General features: G+C 40.8%; 1 protein-coding gene across 2 annotated transcripts; it reads left to right on the forward strand.

The window, feature by feature from the left end:
• The first annotated feature begins 1,075 nt into the window (after nucleotides 1–1,075).
• On the forward strand, nucleotides 1,076–19,969 carry LOC310685898 (uncharacterized protein). Of its 2 annotated transcripts, none has more exons than XM_083458990.1 (17): nucleotides 1,076–1,192; nucleotides 2,288–2,354; nucleotides 2,463–2,513; nucleotides 4,463–4,528; nucleotides 4,630–4,674; nucleotides 5,830–5,895; nucleotides 7,537–7,596; nucleotides 8,630–8,674; nucleotides 8,905–8,949; nucleotides 10,148–10,198; nucleotides 11,968–12,015; nucleotides 12,495–12,533; nucleotides 13,190–13,252; nucleotides 14,087–14,143; nucleotides 17,722–17,766; nucleotides 18,782–18,826; nucleotides 19,476–19,969. In XM_083458990.1, coding segments are annotated over exons 1-17 (867 nt in total). In that variant the 5' UTR covers nucleotides 1,076–1,190; the 3' UTR covers nucleotides 19,548–19,969. The 2 variants fall into 2 exon arrangements, with proteins under 2 accessions (XP_083315116.1, XP_083315117.1); XM_083458991.1 differs by lacking the exons at nucleotides 5,830–5,895; nucleotides 7,537–7,596; nucleotides 8,905–8,949 and adding exons at nucleotides 4,943–4,987; nucleotides 15,929–15,967; nucleotides 16,181–16,237 and having other exon boundaries at nucleotides 1,091–1,192; nucleotides 2,274–2,354.
• Nucleotides 19,970–20,014: the final 45 nt, after the last annotated feature.

Genomic DNA, 20,014 nt, shown 5'->3' on the forward strand with positions numbered 1-20,014 from the left:
ATCTTGATTGAAAATGGTGGTGGGTGCCCAAATGTTTAAAACGACCACACACCCCAACTCAGGAGCCCCCATGCTGAGTTTGGCGAGAGGTGGCCAAACCTATGGACAGCAGATGGGCACACGGACAAACAACTTTTCACAACATACAGTGGTACCTCTGGTTAATAACTTAATTCGTTCCGGAGGGCCGTTCTTAACCTGAAACAGTTCCTAACCTGAGGTACCACTTTAGCTAATGGGGCCTCCCGCTGCCGCCGCACGATTTCTGTTCTCATCCTGAAGCAAAGTTCTTAACCTGAGGTACTATTTCTGGGTTAGCGGAGTCTGTAACCTGTAGCGTCTGCAACCCGAGGTACCACTGTATGAGCCACTGTACTATGTTAAATGAGAGCTACAGAGACAACAGGCTCAACTGAACCTTTCACTCAGCCGTGATGCTTACAAGCTGACCTTGTCTATTGCCATCTCTCAGTCCCTCCTACCTTATAGGGTTGTTCTGAAGGTTAAAAAATAAGGAAAGAAAAGACTATTGTATGCCACCATGAGATGCCGTGAAGAAGTGTGGGGGTTTTTTTAAAAAAAATGTAATCAGTACACTGTGAATACATTGCACTACACTGTACAGCCCTCTTACTTCATCCTCCATATGGGATCCAAACTCCGTCCTCCCTTTTCTGCACTGAAACCAAATGCCAATGAATGATTACCTCGTCCTTTTAATGAACCACTCATGCACACAGAAAGAAGCACACCAAACATATCTTCATCCATGAGAAATCTAAGAGCAATTATCAGTTGATCTCTGAAGAGAGAACTGTTTTTTCCTCTTCCACACAGTTTGCAAAAGAGAACATGCCCCTCACAATCTCCTACACGAGCTGAATGAAATACTCTGTGCCCCTTAAATCCTCCCACCTGAGACGAAAAAACGAGCACTGAACACAAATGCTTGATCATGATAAGGAACACTTCAACCAGTAGCTTTTGTCTGTTCTGAAAGTCATTGAATGGGGAGGGGGGAATGTGGTGATAAGAAAGCTAATGGCCTCCCCCTTTCGACTTCATGGGTGACAACTGGTGGGTTAATTTCTTGGGAAGGGTTTAAATGCCAGGGGGCTGTAGGCATCCAGCAGAAGAAGAAGAAAGGAAGAAACTGAGTAAGCCAAGATTGCTCCAAGCTCCACTCTCAGATGTAAGTAAATTTTGGAACGACTGCTCTTAGACGAATCTGTCAGTTTTGGCTTCTCTAAATTTCTGATTTTCCACATCCATTTATAGATATATATTTTCAAAAGTCCTCATGAGAATTCATCAGCATTTTAGAGTGAATTCCTGCTAATACAGTAGTACCTCTGGTTATGAACTTAATTCGTTCCGGAGGTCCGTTCTTAACCTGAAACTGTTCTTAACCTGAGGGTACCACTATAGCTAATGGGGCCTCCCGCTGCTGCCGCTGTGCAATTTCTGTTCTCATCCTGAGGTAAAGTTCTTAACCTGAGGTACTACTTGTGGGTTAGTGGAGTCTGTAACCCGAAGTGTTTGTAACCTGAGGTGTTTGTAACCCGAGGTACCACTATATACATATTTATATGTCATTTCCCATACATTTATGCACAGCAATTTTCTCTAATGCAATGCGTTTTTGGAGGTCATTTCCACCAACATCTGCGTTTCTATATGCACACTTTACCAGAGTATATGCATTTTTGTACACATTACTCGTTTGAAGAACTGCATTACAAAATTCAGGAAAAAAATGTGGTTTTTCTCAGGATGGATGAGTTTCAGTTCATGTATTGTTTTGTGAAATGCAAATGACATAAGTTTTCCTTTAAAAGCAAATTGAATTGAATTTCTCTGACATCCTTAGTCTACACACACACAAGCATTTCTTTTGTCCTGCTATTATTTCAGATCAATCGAGTTTTGTAGGTTGTTGAAGTGCTACTTACCCACACATCACCTGCAGCAAAACTGATTTACCAGGGGCAGTAAAGGAACAAATGTAAATACCATAGTGGGCAATGCTGTCACACTCACCTGCTTTCAAGGTACCACTCTCAGGAAGCCACCTTGTGCCTCTTTGCTTCAGTCTATTCACTGTTCCCTTGCGTTGATGATGGTTCGGCACTGATGAGCAGTATGCAGTGGGAATGTAGACCACAAAGTGAAAGCGCGTGATCGTGTTGCCACTTAGAAAAGTTCTAGCAAGTTTGCAATCAGCTTTTCAGCTTTTCTTCTTTTGTACATGTAACCTATCAACTGACCATTAGAACATCTTCTTCAGGGGATCTTTCACAATGAAGACTGCTGTGATCTGCTGGTGCCTTTTCAGCATTGCCTTGGCTTTGCCAGTAAGTACATTTGCAAAAAAGCAAAAAGCCAAGAATTGTAAACTTAATGGCTTGACAGCAAGAGATCCAGCCCCATCATCTCTTTTTTCTACTTTCTCTCCTTCCAAGATTCACCATGAAAAAGATGGCCATGTTGAGAAGGACTGGGAAATAAAGAAGGTATGTAATGCATCCCCTCATTTGCCTCCTGTGGAAAATGAAGCACAGGCCAGGTGTCTGTATGATCACCCTAATCCAGTAGATCCAGTTTAACAACACTAAGGCAAAGCATTAATAACAATATTAACATCTGAATAGCATTTTCGGGAGTTCAAAGTGCTTCACATACACGTCGTAGTTGTAATCTATATAACAACCCTATGAAGAAAATCAGTGTTATTAGATGTGGGGAGAACTGATGCTCACAGACAACAACCTAAGGCAGCATAGAGAGGTGTTGATGGAGATGTTGTTCAAATCAGGGACTTCCTGATTCCTGACAGTAAGAGCTGTTCAACAGTGGAATTTGCTGCCAAGGAGTGTGGTGGAGTCTCCTTCTTTGGAGGTCTTTAAGCAGAGGCTTGACAACCATATGTCAGGAGTGCTCTGATGGTGTTTCCTGCTTGGCAGGGGGTTGGACTTGATGGCCCTTGTGGTCTCTTCCAACTCTATGATTCTATGATTCTATGATTCATAGCTCGATTCTTAGACACTATGCTGCACCATCACAGTGTAGTTTTTACTGCTTCTAAAGGAGCCTCTGGCACACCAGAAAGACTCACATCCCTATGCTACTTCTTGGCAAACCTTTCATTACGGCCTCCATCTTTGATAATCCACTGATCTACAGAATCAGTCCATAAGAACTCAGTGGCACGTAGAGCCCATACAGTGAGGGACACAGGAGCGGCGCTTGGGCTCACATGTGCCCACCACATGTGCAGAATGCTCGACACATGCTAGTACCTGCCCTTTAGATCCATCCCTGTTGTGTGTCGGATGAATTGCACACACAGGCAAATAACACACCCTGTGTAAAATTTAGCTTTGCCCCTTTGTTCTGTGTGTGGAGACTGTGTAAAGCAGCCATGTTGCAGCTTAAGGAAAGGTGTTTCTTATTTCTTGGTAGACACAATTTCCATGTTGTGTGAGTGGCAGTTCTTGTTCTGTTGATTTTGTGAGAAGTTCCACAACCCAAGGAAAAGTTACTGGTAGAACAAAGTAATGCAGCCAGCTCAGTGGAAACTGCCGTTGCTGTGAGGACATTAATCTACTAAAAAGGAACTCTGTAGAGGAAGACTGGAAGAAATTTAAAGACTACTTGCAGAAGCACTGTAAAATTAAGGAATGTTAAAATGATGTCTGATGGAAAATAAGTGGTATTGGTAAAAAGATTTCAAAGAAAATGTAAATAGGGATTGATAACTGGAAAATTGATATTTATAATAGGTTAATATCTTGAGTGAGGATAAATGCTAGAGGGTAAGGACTTGCTGAATTTAATATCTGAACTGGAATACAAAGTGGGAGGTGTGAGGAGGTCCAGAAACTAGCGAATGAAATATAAGATATGAAAATACTAATCTATTTTCTGTTTTGTTTTTTGGTTTTTCTTTCCTTTTCTTTTTTCCTTCCCTTCTTTTGTTAACTGTTTTCTATTGTGTATTTTTTATGTGTTTTGTTTTTGTATTTTTTCATTTTTGTAGTTTTTCTTATGTTTAAATTTTGAAACTCTTTATTGTTTGTGAAACTCTAATAAACATTATTTAAAAAACAAACAAAAGGAACTCTGTAATTAAGAATATCCCATACCCACTCATTTTTTTTATTACTGGTATTGATTTTATCACATAAGGATTCTATTTTGGAAGGATTTTGGAGGTCAGTCTTCTCCTTAAAAACCCAGAACTTCAGGCACTTAGGAGGCTGGTGCAAAACATGTCCCATCCACTGATGGAAAACTGAACTTGTGTGTATGTAAACTTCACCAAACAATCCACATGTTTCAATTATGGTCACTGATAACATGAAGATTACTCACCTCGAGTTTAAGAACTATCTGACAGCCATGAGGCATATAGTAAGTGTCAAATGGAATACTCATATTAGTACCTTTTCTGTGTTTTAAGAGGGCTCAGGTTAATTCTGATCACCAGGGAAAAGAAGCTGAAGCAGCCAAAGAAAAAAATGAACAGGTATGTAAAGCTTCCTTCGTGCTGAACAAATATGGGAAAGACCACGTCATATTGTGAGATTTATTTTTATTTGCACATTAATATTTGGTATTTGATTTCAGGAACATTGGTTTCTACAAGGAAGCGATAAAACTAAGGAAGGAAAGGTAAAAACCTAAAAGGACCCTGTTGCACACATTCTGGTCTCCTTAACAAAGGAACTGCTTTAACAGGTTTTGTTCTACTAGATTCTAAACCTCACCAGCACATGATCACAGTTTTGGAAGGGATCCAGAGGTATAATACAGACTGACACACACACCGCCCATCCCCAGAACATTGAGTAGATATGGCAAAGACAATATCAGTGTGTGTGTGTGTGTGTGTGTGTGTGTGTGTGTGTGTGTGACATTAATACTTGATATTTGTTTTCAGGACCATTCATCTCCAGCAGAAAGTGATAAACCTAAGGAAGAAAAGGTAGGAAATCCTGTTGCACACACCCCAGTCTCCAAGCAGCAAGAGATTCCATGGGACCCTGCGCATGAGGTGGCCAAAGTATTGGAGCCTCAGCTTCAGGATCTGTCCTTCCAGTGAGCACCCAGGGCTGATTTCCTTCAGAATGGAGAGGTTTGATCTTCTTGCAGTCCATGGGACTCTCAAGAGTCTCCTCCAGCACCATAATTCAAAATTCTAGTAGGTTTATTCTACTAGATTCTAAACCTCACAAACACAGGATCACAGGTTTGGAGGGCATCCACAGGTAGAATCCAGTCTGACACCCCCCCCATCCCCAAACACATTGAGTAGTTATGGGAAAGACAATGTCTGTCTGTGTGTGTGTGTGTGTGTGTGTGTGTGTGCGCGTGTTGTTGATTTGGAGAGCAGGTCTGCAATTCAATGATAAATTCCTGATAGAATGGAGTGGTATAAAACACAATATTCAGTGGAGCCTGTCTTTCCCATGATGACATTAAATCACTCAAAAAGGAATTATGTAATGCAATTAATTAATTACTTGCTATGCCTCCAGACCTCCTTCTGTTAATCGAGTCCCATCTTTGAACACTGGTGTTGAGTCTGTCTCATAAGAATTCTGTCTTGGGAGGGTTTGGGAAGTCAATCTTCCCACACAGAACTTTATGCACTAAGCAGGTTAGTCCATGGTGCATCCACTTCACCAATAAACCCGGAGAAGTCAGCTATGATTACTGGTAATATTGAGGCTTCCAACTTCAGCGATAACTCCTATCTGAAAAGCATAATGCCTGCAGCAAGTGTCAAATGGAATACTCATGTTGGTATTTTTTCTGTGATTTAAGGATGCTGAGGTTAAGTCAGTTGAGCAGGACAAAGGGGCGGAAGCAGGAAAAGAAAAAAGTGAAAAAGTATGTAAATCTTGGTCCCCACTGAGCTGCTATTATTATTATTGTTGTTGTTGTTGTTGTTGTTGAATTTATATCCTGCCCTATACCCGGAAGTCTCAGGGTGGTTCACAGAACAAAATCAAAATATAAAACCACAAAATATATAATCAAAATAAATACACACACACACACCCCAGTATAGGGAGGACAACATCACATTGTGAGATATGATTTTTGTTTTCAGGATCATCCTTGTGTAGCTACAAGCGATAGCACCAAGGTTAAAAAATAAAGGGTGGGTTGTTGTTGTTTTGAAAAAAGATTTTGGAGGTCATCATGAAAATCGAGAACTTCAGGCACTAAGGCGCTGGTGCAAAACACATCCAGTCCACTGATGGAAAACTGAACTGGGGTGTGTATGTAAACTGCGCCATAAAATAAACAGGATTCAGTTATTATCATGGATCGTATGAAAACTTCTCACTTCAGAGAAGTTCCTATCTGACAGTCATGAGGCATGAAGTAAATGCCAAATGAAATACTGATACTGACACTTTTTCTTTGCTTTAAGCATGATGTTGCTCAGTCCCTGCTCCTGCCAACCTAGCAGTTCGAAAGCACGTCAAAGTGCAAGTAGATAAATAGGTACCGCTCCAGCGGGAAGGTAAACGGCGTTTCTGTGCCCTGCTCTGGTTTGTCAGAAGTGGCTTAGTCATGCTGGCCACATGACCCGGAAGCTGTACGCCGGCTCCCTCGGCCAATAAAGCGAGATGAGCACCGCAACCCCAGAGTCGGTCACGACTGGACCTAATGGTCAGGGGTCCCTTTGCCTTTACCTTATGGGCCACTTCAGCCTTTGAAATTAGCAAACTGAACAGGCCTATTATCAATAAAACAGGCGTTTCAGCCACCAAATCATTTATGTTTCCACCAAAAGGCTTTTTACAAAAACACAGCAGTGTGTTGTGAACAGTGCCGGATTTACGTATAAGCTAAATAAGCTATAGCTTAGGGCCCCACTCTCTTGGGGTGCCCCCAAAAAAGTTCACTATTAATATACCTCTTCTTAATTGTATTTCAGTTCAACAATTACTTGGATAAAATACATATTTTGTTATGTGCAAATGGCTTTAGATACTTATTAGGTCCATAAATTACCATATAGCATATATTCAACACAAAAAAACAGCGACAATTTGTTGTTGACAAAGGACAGCAGGACATATAAAGGGCCCCATTGCCTTCAGTAGGGCCTCATGAAACCTAAATCTGTCCCTGGTTGTGAATGAAATATTAGGGCATGGCAGTTTCATTTTGAAGTATTGCTGATATTTGTTTTTGTTTTTTCTGTGTTTGAAGGATTCTGAAGATAAACCTACTTCCAAGAGCACTCGGGCGCTGAAAACACCGGTGTGTGAAACATCCTCTCCACTTTTCCCCCTTTCCCTCTCATTCACACAAGTACTGGAAATGCAGGTGGTAGATTCAGGATGGTAAAAACAAAGTTATGTGCACTGCACAGAACTGAATAAACAGGATTCAGTTATGATCATGGATCATATGAAGGCTTCTCACTTCAGAGAAGTTCCTATCTGACAGTCATGAGACATGAAGTAAGTGCCAGATGAAATACTGATATTGGTACTTTTTCTTTGCTTTAAGCATGATGATCACCAGGAGAAAGAAGCTAAAGCAGAAAAAGAAAAAGGGAAACCTGAAAAGGTATGCAAAGCTTCCTTTCTGCTGAATAGATCTGGGAAAGACAACATCCTATTGTGAGATGTGATTTATTTACAGTGGTACCTTGGTTCTCAAACTTAATCCGTTCCGGAAGTCCGTTCCAAAACCAAAGCGTTCCAAAAGCAAGGCACACTTTCCCATAGCAAGTAATGCAAAATAGATTAATCCTTTCCTGACTTTTTAAAGCAATAACCCAAAAACAGCAATTTAACATGAATTTTCCTATCTAACAAGACCATTGATCCATAAAATGAAAGCAATAAACAATGTACTGCACTCACACAGTCAATCAGTAGCTGAACTGGGTTCCACAATGTCACACACCAAAAGAAAAAGAGCCACAAAAACGCAAAATAAATAGCAAAAACAGACAGACCTCAGCATAACACTCTAAACGGAAGTGTGGGGCTCGAAATAGAAGTGTGGCACTCAAATCGGAAGCGTAACACTCAAAAAGGAGCACATTCGACTTCCGAAAAAAGTTTGCAAACTGGAACACTTACTTCCAGGTTTGCAGAGTTTGGGTTCCAAGTTGTTTGAGAACCAAGGCATTTGAGAACCAAGGTACGACTGTATTTTTTACACGTTAATATTTGGTATTTGTTTTCAGGACCCTTTGACTTCAGCTGTAAGTGACAAGGCTGAAGAAGAAAAGGTAAGGAACCTAAAAGGACCCCGTGGCACACGCCCCAGTCTCCAAGCAGCAAGAGATTCCATGGGACCCTGCGCATAGCCAAGGTTCCGATCCCTTGGAGTGAAGGTCAATGGAGACTGTGGTGTCCTTAGGGCATATGGTTTCATATATACACATCTATACAACCTGAGCGTAAGATGGAGGGGCTCACAGCATTAACACCCCAACAGATCTTCCTTCCCCAGTTGGTTTGCAGGGAAGTCCCAAGCCACCATTTTAGGTCCAGCACAGATCAGCCATGTTTCTGTCTCTCTGAAAGATGACGTCATATTGTGAGATGCATTTTCCCAACACACACACGGGTTTGATTTTTATTTTCAGGTGCATTCTTCTAAAGCTGAAGGCGACAAACCCAAGGAAGAAAAGGTAAGGAACCAAAAGAGTTATTATTTCACAAAGGAACTGCTTTAACAGGTTTCTTCTACTCAATGCTAAACTCACAATTACAGGGTCACAGGTTGGGAAAAGACCCACAGCTATCATTCAGAGTGTCTCCCCCAAACCTATAACACACTGAACTAATATGAGAAAGAAAACATCATATTGTGTGATATGGTTTTTCACATACTCTACTAGTTTTTGATATTTGTTTTCAGGACCATCCTTCTAATGCTGGGAGCGGGAAAACCAAGGAAGATAAGGCAAGAAAACGAAAAGGATTCTATTTCACGACAACTGGGACATCCCTCCTCTAAGCGGTTTATAACTGCAATATTTCAGAATGGTTTCACGGGCTCAGTTACAGATCCCCCTTTCATTGTTAATGTTCTGATAGAGCCCATTTAATTGTTCAGCTTTGGGTTTTAAAGACGTGGATCAGATATAATGCCATATCATTGCTTGGTGCTTCATACATGAGTCTTGAGTGCTTCTGCCTCTACCTCTCCCTATAATCTCTCAAGCTCCAAGCTCTCGGCACTTCATAATTAGTCCAAAGCAGGCCAACGATAACTACTGCAACCTATATTGTGGGTTAAACCACATAGCCTAGGATTTGCCAATCAGAAGGTCAGCGGTTCGAATCCCCGCGATGGGGTAAGCTCCTGTTGCTGGGTCCCTGCTCCTGCCAACCTAGCAGTTCGAAAGCACGTCAAAGTGCAAGTAGATAAATAGGTACCACTCCGGCGGGAAGGTAAACGGCGATTCCGTGCACTGCTCTGGTTTGCCAGAAGTGGCTTAGTCATGCTGGCCATATGACTCAGAAGCTGTACGCCGGCTTCTTCGGCCAATAAAGTGAGCTGAGCACCGCAACCCCAGAGTCGGTCAAGACTGGACCTAATGGTCAAGGGTCCCTTTACCTTTACCTTATGGGCTACTTCAGCCTTTGAAATTAGCAAACTGAACAGGCCTATAATCAATAAAACAGGCGTTTCAGCCACCAAATAATTTATGTTTCCACCAAAAGGCTTTCTACTAAAACACAGCAGTGTGTTGTGAACAGTGCCGGATTTACGTATAAACTAAACAAGCTATAGCTTAGGGCCCCACTCTCTTGGGGGTGCCCCCAAAATTTCACTATTAATATACCTCTTCTTAATTGTATTTCAGTTCAACAATTTCTTTGATAAAATACATATTTTGTTATGTGCAAATGGCTTTAGATACCTATTAGGTCCATAAATTACCATATAGCATATATTCAACACAAAAACAGCGACAATTTGTTGTTGACAAAGGACAGCAGGATATATAAAGGGCCCCAATGCATTCAGTAGCTTAGGGCTTCATCAAACCTAAATCCGTCCCTGGTTGTGAATGAAATATTGAAATACTAGGGCATGGCAGTTTCATTTTGAAGTATTGCTGATATTTTTTATTTTATTTTTTCTGTGTTTGAAGGATTCTGAAGATAAGCCTACTTCCAAGAGCACTCGGGCACTGAAAACACCGGTATGTGAAACATCCTCTCCACTGAAACAGAGACATCTCTCCCTTTCCCTCTCATTCACACAAGTACTGGAAATGCAGGTGGTAGACTCAGGATGGTCAAAACAAAGTTATGTGCACTGCACAGAACAAGCATATGAAATGAGCTATATCAGGTGGGTCGCTGGCTGAGAACAGGGGTGGAGAACCTGTGTCCAGCCATGTCCTGTTGGGCACTGAGTTCCTACGCAGCACAGCCAAAATGGCCAGCAGCCAGGCATGATGGGAGTTGAAGGGCAATAATATCTGGTAGGCCAGTGCCGAGGGCCTTCTGGCGGTTCCCTCACTGTGAGAAGCGAAGTTACAGGGAAACAGGCAGAGGGGCTTCTCGGTAGTGGCGCCCGGCCTGTGGAACACCCTCCCATCAGATTCAAGGAAATAAACAACTGTCTGGCTTTTAGAAGACATCTGAAGGCAGCCCTTTTTAGGGAAGTTTTTAATGACTGATGTTTTAATGTCTTTTTAATATTTTGTTGGAAGCCGCCCAGAGTGGCTAGGGAAACTCAGCCAGATGGGCAGGGTATAAATAAATTATTATTATTATTATTATTATTATTATTATTATGGCCACAGGTTCCCTACCACTGGCTTAGAAATTGTTAAATGAGGATAAATCAATGGTGTGTCACCCATGACAGCTAAATGGCAGCTCTATATTGTGCCAGTTGCTAATGGGTAAACAATCAAGGTGAGCTCTTGCCTTTGAGCCCTGTATGTTGGCCTCCTGGAAGCATCCAACTGGCCAATTTAAGGCTGCATCTACATTGATCTTCTAGATGTTAAACGTTATTAAATGTAACGTTTTATACCGCTTAATGACAGTTTTCCATCGCCGGTGGCTCGCTGCTCTGCAGTGCCCTCTGGTGTCACATTTTAATAACACACTTTTAATGTTATAAAAGGGATGCGGGTGGCGCTGTGGGTTAAACCACAGAGCCTAGGACTTGCCGATCAGAAGGTTCCCCGCGATGGAAGTGAGCTCCCGTTCCTTGGTCCCTGCTCCTGCCGACCTAGCAGTTCGAAAGCACGTCAAAGTGCAAGTAGATAAATAGGTACCGCTCCAGTGGGAAGGTAAACGGTGTTTCCGTGCGCTGCTCTGGTTCGCCAGAAGTGGCTTAGTCATGCTGGCCCCATGACCCGGAAGCTGTAGGCCAGCTCCCTCGGCCAATAAAGCGAGATGAGTGCCGCAACCCCAGAGTTGGCCACGACTGGACCTAATGGTCAGGGGTCCCTTTACCTTTACCTTTAACATTATAAATGACGAGTGTAGATCCGCCCTAAGACTCTTGATCTGACTCAGAAGGGCTCTTTATATTTAATACCATCGAATTCATGGAATATAATATCTCGCCCCAAACTAAATGTTTGAAACAACTTAACTCCTTATCAGTTCTATCAAAAGCATATTTAACTATGTTTAAATTAGCCAAATTTTAGTCTTTCGACTCTATCTCTATTTTCTGACCAAAGTAACTGATGAACTGCTGAGATTTATTCCTGTATTCAGCAGTATAAATGCAGAAGCTCAAAACATGCGCTGTAAACTGGCATAGAATGCTTCCTCCCTGGTGAACTACAGTGGGAAAGGCAACCTTCTGCAGAAAAGATAAATTATGACTGGGAGAGCCCTTTGTTTCTGTAATGAAGTTACAGTCTTGTGTGGTGGAGAGAGCTTTAGCAGCTGAAAAGTTTCATTTTTGAATACTGATTTTGGTTCTCTTTCTGTGGCTCAGGGTGCTGAAAATCAACCTGCTTTCAGGAATCTGGAAAAAGTTGGTCTGGTATGTAAAGCGTCATGGTCATTAAACTGCCCAAAGAAATGTACCAGGAAAGTGTCATTATTGGTGGAATTATGAATTCTAACTTGCTAACAAAACAAATGTTATTTGGAGCAGTCACTTGACCAACAATATAAGGAATTATGGCTAGACTTTTCCTTGCTGTGGATACAATTTTATTGTTGATGTGGGCCATATGTGACAGCTAATACACTGCAACCCTAACCCCACTTACTTGAGAGTAAGCCCCATTGAATTCAATAGGACTTACTTCTGAGTGAACATGGTTAGGATTGTGCTGTTTGTTGCTACACTGCATACAGAACAAGAAGTGTGAAGTCATCTGCCATCTTTCACCACCTAAGCAGTGATGCAGAAAACTAAGAGTAATCAGTCCAAAGAGGGGCCCATCAATAATGTTCCAATGAGAATATTGTGCTTTCATCAGGAGATATATGACTTTCTGCATTCTTGATTTTCAGAAATCATTTGCTTTGGACGTGAGAGAAGATGACCAGGAGGTGAGATGGCAGAATTCAATAAAGTCAAACGTTTGTCTTTTCTTGTTTAATTATTACAGTAGCAGCTTTCATTATGCATTCATCAGTTTTAGGTCGGATACCCCTTTCAATATTACCATTTACTGTATTTTTTGCACTATAAGACACACCCGACCATAAGACGCACCTAGTTTTAGAGGAGGAGAACAAGAAAAAAAATATTCTCTCTCTGTGCAGTGCCTCTCCAGCACTGAAGAGGCGCTGCACAGAGAGAGAAGCGAAGTGAAGTCAGAACAGCAAGAGGGATTGCTGCTTTCACGATCCCTCTTGCTGTTCTGGCTTCTTGGATAGCTGCACAGCCTGCATTCACACCATAAGACTCACACACATTTCCCCTTACTTTTAAGGAGGGGGAAAGTGTGTCTTATAGAGCGAAAAATACGGTATGTTTCTTCTAATGTTTTTCTTTCTTTGCATGTTTTGAGGTAAAATAGTTCCTATCTGTGTTGTAAGCATGTTCCCCCCAGAGCAGGAATAGGAACCTGACGTCTTCCAGATGTTGTTGGATAAATTATGACCCTCTGTTGCTTTTATTAAGTTCCACTCTTATGTGGCGGAGAGAACATTATGAATGGGAAAGTTTCATTCTGAATACAGTTTCTGGTTCTTTTTTGTAGGCTCAGGATGCTGAAAACCATTCTGCTGTCAGACAACTGCAAGCTCTATTAGAAAATTTTCGGGTAGGTAAAGTATCTTTGCTGTTGAATTCTCCAGAGAAATATAGCAGGAAAGTATCCACAAGGTTCGGGGTCAGGAATTATGACTCCTAACATGATAACAAAAAATATAATAAAATTGGAGCAATAACTTGACCATTAATATGAGGAAATATAGCCAGATTTTTTCCTTGCTATAGGTAGGATTTAATTGCTGGTGTGGCCCATATGTGACAACTACGAAGGCTCCAATCCTGACACCATTAACCTGGGATTAAGTTACACTGCATTCAGTAGAGCTTACTTCTGAGTGGACAGTGTTAGAATTGTGCTGTTTGTTACTATACTACATTCTGAACTAGAAGTGTAGACACTCCTGCCCTCTCACACCACCTAAGCACTGATGCAGAAATCTAAAGGTTGTTGTTTAGATTAGTCATTTAGTTGTGTCTGACTCTTCGTAGCCCCGTGGACCAGAGCACGCCAGGCACTCCTGTCTTCCACTGCCTCCCGCAGTTTGGTCAGACTCATGCTGGTAGCTTCAAGAACACTATCCAACCATCTCGTCTGCTGTCATCCCCTTCTCCTTGTGCCCTCCATCTTTCCCAACATCAGGGTCTTTTCCAGGGAGTCTTCTCTTCTCATGAGGTGGCCAAAGTATTGGAGCCTCAGCTTCACGATCTGTCCTTCCAGTGAGCACTCAGGGCTGATTTCCTTCAGAATGGATAGGTTTCAGTCCAAATCGAGCCCTTTTCACATAAATCATTTTCAATCAGACAATTGTGCCGTTGTCAGGAGAAATAAGACTTTCCACGCTACAGGTTTTCTCTGTCTTTTTGGTTCTTTTTATGTGCTCAGGATGCTGAAAACCACCCTGCTGTCAAACAACTGCAAGCTCCAGCAGAAGATTCTCAGGTATGTAAAGTTTCTTTGCTGTTGAACTCTCTGGAGAAATATAGCAAGGAAGTATCCACAAGGTTCAGGGTCATCATTGGTAGAATTGTGACTTCTGACATGAAAACCAGGGCCAGATTTAGACGAAGAGGGGCCCTAGGCTACTCTTACTTGTGATCCCCTCCCAATCCCCTACACTCACAACTAGAAGAAAATGGAAGAGTGCTATAAACAAAATTGATTGAAGCCAAGGATATGACAGGTATTTAAAATTCTGCAATTCACAGTTTCTCCTCTAAAGGACATAAGATACTATTGTTAAATACCATGGTGGTTTTTAAAAATGCATAAATGTTAAAATTAACACTGAAAAACTTTTGCAATAGCTGAACTTTGTAAACCTTTTGTGGAATAAGCATTATTTTTTAGGAAAATGAAGTTGTAATGTTATTCTTAAAAATAAAAAACCACCTTGAGTTTACGGATTATATTGCCTGGGAAGTGTAAATACTGTATCTTTCCATGTATAAGACAACCCCTTCTTTTAAACTTCAAAAATTTAGGAAAAATATAGTCTTATACACGGAAAAATACGGTAATATGATCATGGTTACCTGACAGTGTGGCACTTTTAGAATCTACTTTATGTTTTCATTAAAAAGTCAGTTTTAAATTACATATTAAGAAGTAAACTACAACCATCAAATACAGTAAGACAGACTAAAAATGTTTTTTTCTAGCCTTCCTCATAGCAAAATCATCCAAAACTTCATCAAAATTTGTTTGTCTAAGTTTGTCACTTTCAATGTACAAAATGCTCAGTGCAGGCAACCTCTCTTGAGACATTGTGGCCCTTAATTCATTTTTAATTATTTTGTGTCTTGAAAAACTCCACTCTCCTGAGCAGTTAGTGACCATAAAGCTAAGAAATAGCCGCAAGATTGTTTCCACATTAGCAAAGGCCAGCTGAATTTTTTCCTTGTATATAATTTGAGAAAGGTCTGTATGAGACAGAGAGTGCTCTTCTGTAAGCCTATGGCTTTGTCTCACATACAGATGAAAGTGCAAAAATTTATCAAGAAGTTTCAGGTCAGTATCTTCTGGGTGTGCTTCCATTAACGGTTCACTACCTTGCTCAATTTCTTGCTTAGATGCTGTCAGATTAGCAAGAATGGAAAACAATTGAGCAACATCACTGTACACAGTACTTCTTTTTAAATTGGCTTCAAGCGCATCTAATATAGGAATTAAGGAATTAAGGATTAAGTCAGCGCTCTCCGGCAACAGCAATGCGGCTTCACTCCGTGAAAAGAGCAGTCAATTCGAAGCACCGCGCCGCTCACCCCACATCACTCCGGATCCCCGAAACCGGGTTTCCCCGCGAGTAGGGGAGGCGCAAAAGGTGCCTGCCGAATCCCACATCCACAGGCTTCTCCCGCCTGTGGTTTTTGATGGGTCTCCGCCTCGCCGTGGCGGTCCAGACCCTAATTTCCACGAAGCGGATTCCTCCCGATCAGAGGAAATCCGCCATTGCCGGAGGCGCTAACCCGGAAGTCCCACCAATGGTGGAGTTATGACTTCTAACATGATAACAAACAAGCAAACAAATATTTGAAGCAATAGCTATGGCAAGACTTTTCCTTGCTGTGATCTTATGACTTGCTGATGTGGGCCATATCTAAGCAGTGGAGCAGAAATCTAAGAGCAATCAGTCCAAATGAGGGCCCTTTCCACATAAATCTTTTTAAATCAGAAAACTGTGCACTTGTCAGGAGAAATATGACTTTCCACACTCTTCCTTTTCAGAACTCACCTGCTTTGGACTTGATAGAGGTTGACCAAGAGGTATGATGGCAGCATTTAATAAACTTGGAACTTTCCCCTTTCGTAGTTAATTAGAAACAGCTTCCATTATGCTTTGATTGTCTTTAGGCAAGACACTACTTTCGGTACAGTGGTACCTCAGGTTAAGAACTTAATTCGTTCTGGAGGTCTGTTCTTAACCTGAAACTGATGTGGTGGAAAAAATACAGGTTTTGGTTCTTTTTCTATGCCCAGGATGCTGAAAACCACCCTGCTGTCAAACAACTGCAAGCTCCAGCAGAAGATGCTCAGGTATGTAAAGTTTCTTTGCTGTTCAACTCTCCGGAGAAATATAGCAAAAAAGTATCCACAAGGTTCAGGGTCATCATTGGTAGAATTATGACTTCTAACATGATAACAAAACATATAAATATTGGGAGCAATAACATGACCAGTGATGTGAATAAATATGGCAATACCTTTCTTTGCTATGGATAGGAGTTATTTGCTGATGTGACAGCTAAAAAGGTTGTAGTCCTGACCCCATTGACCTGGGAGTAAGCCATACAAATCATTTTTAACAAGACAATTGTGCTGTTAAAATCCACTCTCTTGATTTTCTGAACTCATCTGCTTTGGACTTGACAGAGGTTGACAAAGAGGTAATACGGCAACATTTAATGAAGTTGGGACTTTCCCTTTTCGTATTTAAATATAAGAAGCTTGCATTATGCTTAGATTGGCTTTAGGCAAGACACTGCTTTCAGTATTATCATTTACATTTTTCCAAACACTTCTTCTCCTTCCATTTTTTTGACGTAAAATAGTAGCAGGAATGCTTCCCTCTAGAACAGGGATGGGGAGTTTTTTGCCCCCCAGCTGTTGTTGGACTACAGTTCCCATCTGCCTTGACCATTGATGGTGATGCTTCTCCTGATGTCAGTTGGAATCTAACATCTTATCTAGTAACTTATCACACTGAGTTTTTACAGAATGGACTATGGTTAAGTTGCTTCAATTAACTACTGCAATCAATCAACTTGACATGAACACATTTTTGTTCAAAGGTTTTATTATGTTTCTATCGGTGAAGATACGATGCCACACATACAAGAATATTACAGATAGGTAGCCGTGTTGGTCTGCCATAGTCAAAATAAAAAAATTCCTTCCAGTAGCACCTTAAAGACCAACTAAGTTAGTTCTTGGTATGAGCTTTCGTGTGCATGCACACTTCTTCAGATAATGAAGAAGAAGTGAGCATCTCTCCTATCTGAAGAAGTGTGCATGCACACGAAAGCTCATACCAAGAACTAACTTAGTTGGTCTTTAAGGTGCTACTGGAAGGAATTTTTTTATTTTGATACAAGAATATTTTTTTATTATTATTTCAGAGTTCTCTCTTTGATGTCAGGGCTGGCACTCATGCACAACTGTAACATTCAGTATACAGTCGTACCTTGGAAGTCAAATGGAATCCATTCTGGAAATCCATTCAATTTCCAAAATGTTCGAAAACCAAAGTGCACCTTCTGACTGGCTGCAGGAAGTCCTGCAACCAATTGGAAGCCCCATTGAATGTTCGGCTTCCAAAAATAGTTCACAAACTGGAACAGTCACTTCCGGGTTTGCGGCGTTCGGGAGCCAAAACATTTGACTCGCCAGATGTTAGTCAACCAAGGTACGACTGTATTTGGGTTTTTCCAACTTAACCAATGTGTTGTTTGACCTTTTCACTGTTTCAGTCGGCCTTGTCATAGACATAGCTTTTAACATTATCCATTTTGCTTTTTCAGAGTGCTCCTTCTTCGGATGAAGCTATAGAGAAGATTGAACCACAAGTAAGCTTTCTTATAGAGAATTGTACAGTGAGTGTGTGATGCTATGAATAACTTGTTCATGATTAACTTACAGGATTAGTTGTCAAGGTCTTTAGCAGATACAAAACAGAGCAAACCATGGTTTACAAATTGGGAACTAACCTTGTGCATGTGCACTCCTTTTTCTCTCCTTCCCCTCTAAATAAAAATCCCCTTCCTTGCCTTTGATGATTACTGCTGGTGCACCAATGCTAACCAGGTTTAACACTAACCATGGTTCCCTTAGAAACACATAAGCACATGCACACACACAGAATTTGAAGCCCAGAAAGTTGCTTTGTACAGTGTCAGATCATTGGTCAACCTAGCACACTATTGTCTACAAAGACTAGTAGTGACTCACCAAAATTTTGGATAGCTTTTTCTCCCAGCCCTACCTGGAGATGCCTAGGATTGAATCTGGGACTAGAGCTGGTGGAGAAATCCATTCCCATTCACATTTAAAGGCAAGCCTCCTTAATTCATACTTTCCAACACAATACATGACCTGAAACAGAGCAATCTTTTGAAATTCACACTTCTCTGAATTTTGTGACCCCAGCCAACTAAGGTGTATAAAAATGCATATACAGTGTGCTTAAAAATGCATATATTCAGTGCTTTTTTCTTTTAAAAAAATGTTTAGGGGTACTCTCATTTTCCTACTCATATTGAAATATTGCGCCTCAATGAAGCCAAACTGAATTCACAAAATGGTTAGGGCTATGCGTACCTCTGCATCCCCCTATGCAAAACCAGTAATATACTAATGAACTCCAGTCCTTCCCTAATGGTTTGAAATTAGTTTGCAACCGTGATTACAAGGGAAAGCAGTTCACATTAACTATAGTGTCCTTGGAACTCTAAACCACCTTTAACCCTCTTTCCGGACAAGAGAAAGGGAGTTGCTTTAAAAAGGGCAGCACCAAAGTTTTGCATCTGGCAGAACTCTACAGATATAACAGTAATATACTGGGTTGCTGTTGTTTTGTTACAGGTATCCTTTTTAACAGAAGAAAACAATAACGTTGCTGAGCAACAGGTAAAAATGACAACATAGAAATCTAACTCTGCTTCAGTTAGTTCATTATAGGCATCACTTTGGCATTGGCTGTGAGAATGCCAATAGTCAGTATGGCTAAAGTTTAGCCCTCTGCTGGTTTTAGCTTTTTGAGATAAAGTATTATTAACTATAGAAGCACAAATTTAAGTATCCTAAGATTTTAAATGACTGCTTTAAGCATACACACACACTGGGTAGCTCAGCGATAACTGCTATAACAAATTATGCAAATTTAGAAATTCTAGGCAATAGAATATTCTTAGCTTACTTTCCTCCAGAGGTGCACCTTAATGATCACAACTACAGGTAGATTTTAGCCCGTCAGGCTTCAACTGGTGGGTCACGGCTTCTAAGTCGTCACGCTCTTTGTGTTGACTGTTCAATTTATTAGCATTAAATGCATTCTAGTAGTTCAACCATTGGTTTTAGGAGAGATGCTCATTTCTTGCCTTGTGTGCCATCACAGCAGTTTTTGTTGATTGCATGATTGTATGTGTAAGTCAGTATCTGAGGATTTCATAGAATCATAGAATTCTATAAGTTCTTTAACTTTTCACGGTCAGAATTTGTGGGGGGAAGTGTGGTTTATATTTGGGGCAATATGGTAATTTTATTATATTTTTGACAGGTCTTTGATGAAAGTGAACCGTCAGCCGATGTCCTCGGGGATTTCCAGGACAGTGAGGAAGCTGAAGTTTGAAGTGTAGAAGTCTAATATGAAACCTGTGCCTCTAAAATAACTACTATAATCAGAGGTCTTTGAAACTGCCTAGCATTGACAATGAAATTTCTACTTTCAAAGCAAGGAAGATTAACATTAAAATGTGGACAGAAATCAGTAATATTCTTTTTCTCAGCTAGGCAGATGGGAAACTTGTTTTCATGTCAACATTTATTTTCAAGAATGAGTTTGATTTCAGTTAGTAAAGATCCAAATACAACAGGCTTTGTTATATAAACAAATTGAAGCCTTTAGTTCTCATTTCCACTAAAGCAATGCAAGCCTTTCTGTGTAGCTCATTCTCATTTTCATCATAAAAAGAAAAAGAAAAACCTAGAGAGTCTTCTATATGATTCACATTTAATGATTTTAACACTTGAAATAAAATGCTATCTAAATGAGCAGTGTTGTCTATTTTCCAAAGTACTCCAAAACACACTCAGGCA

Source organism: Podarcis liolepis, assembly GCF_965112155.1.
Source record: "Podarcis liolepis genome assembly, chromosome: 9".
Lineage (NCBI taxonomy): Eukaryota > Metazoa > Chordata > Lepidosauria > Squamata > Lacertidae > Podarcis > Podarcis liolepis.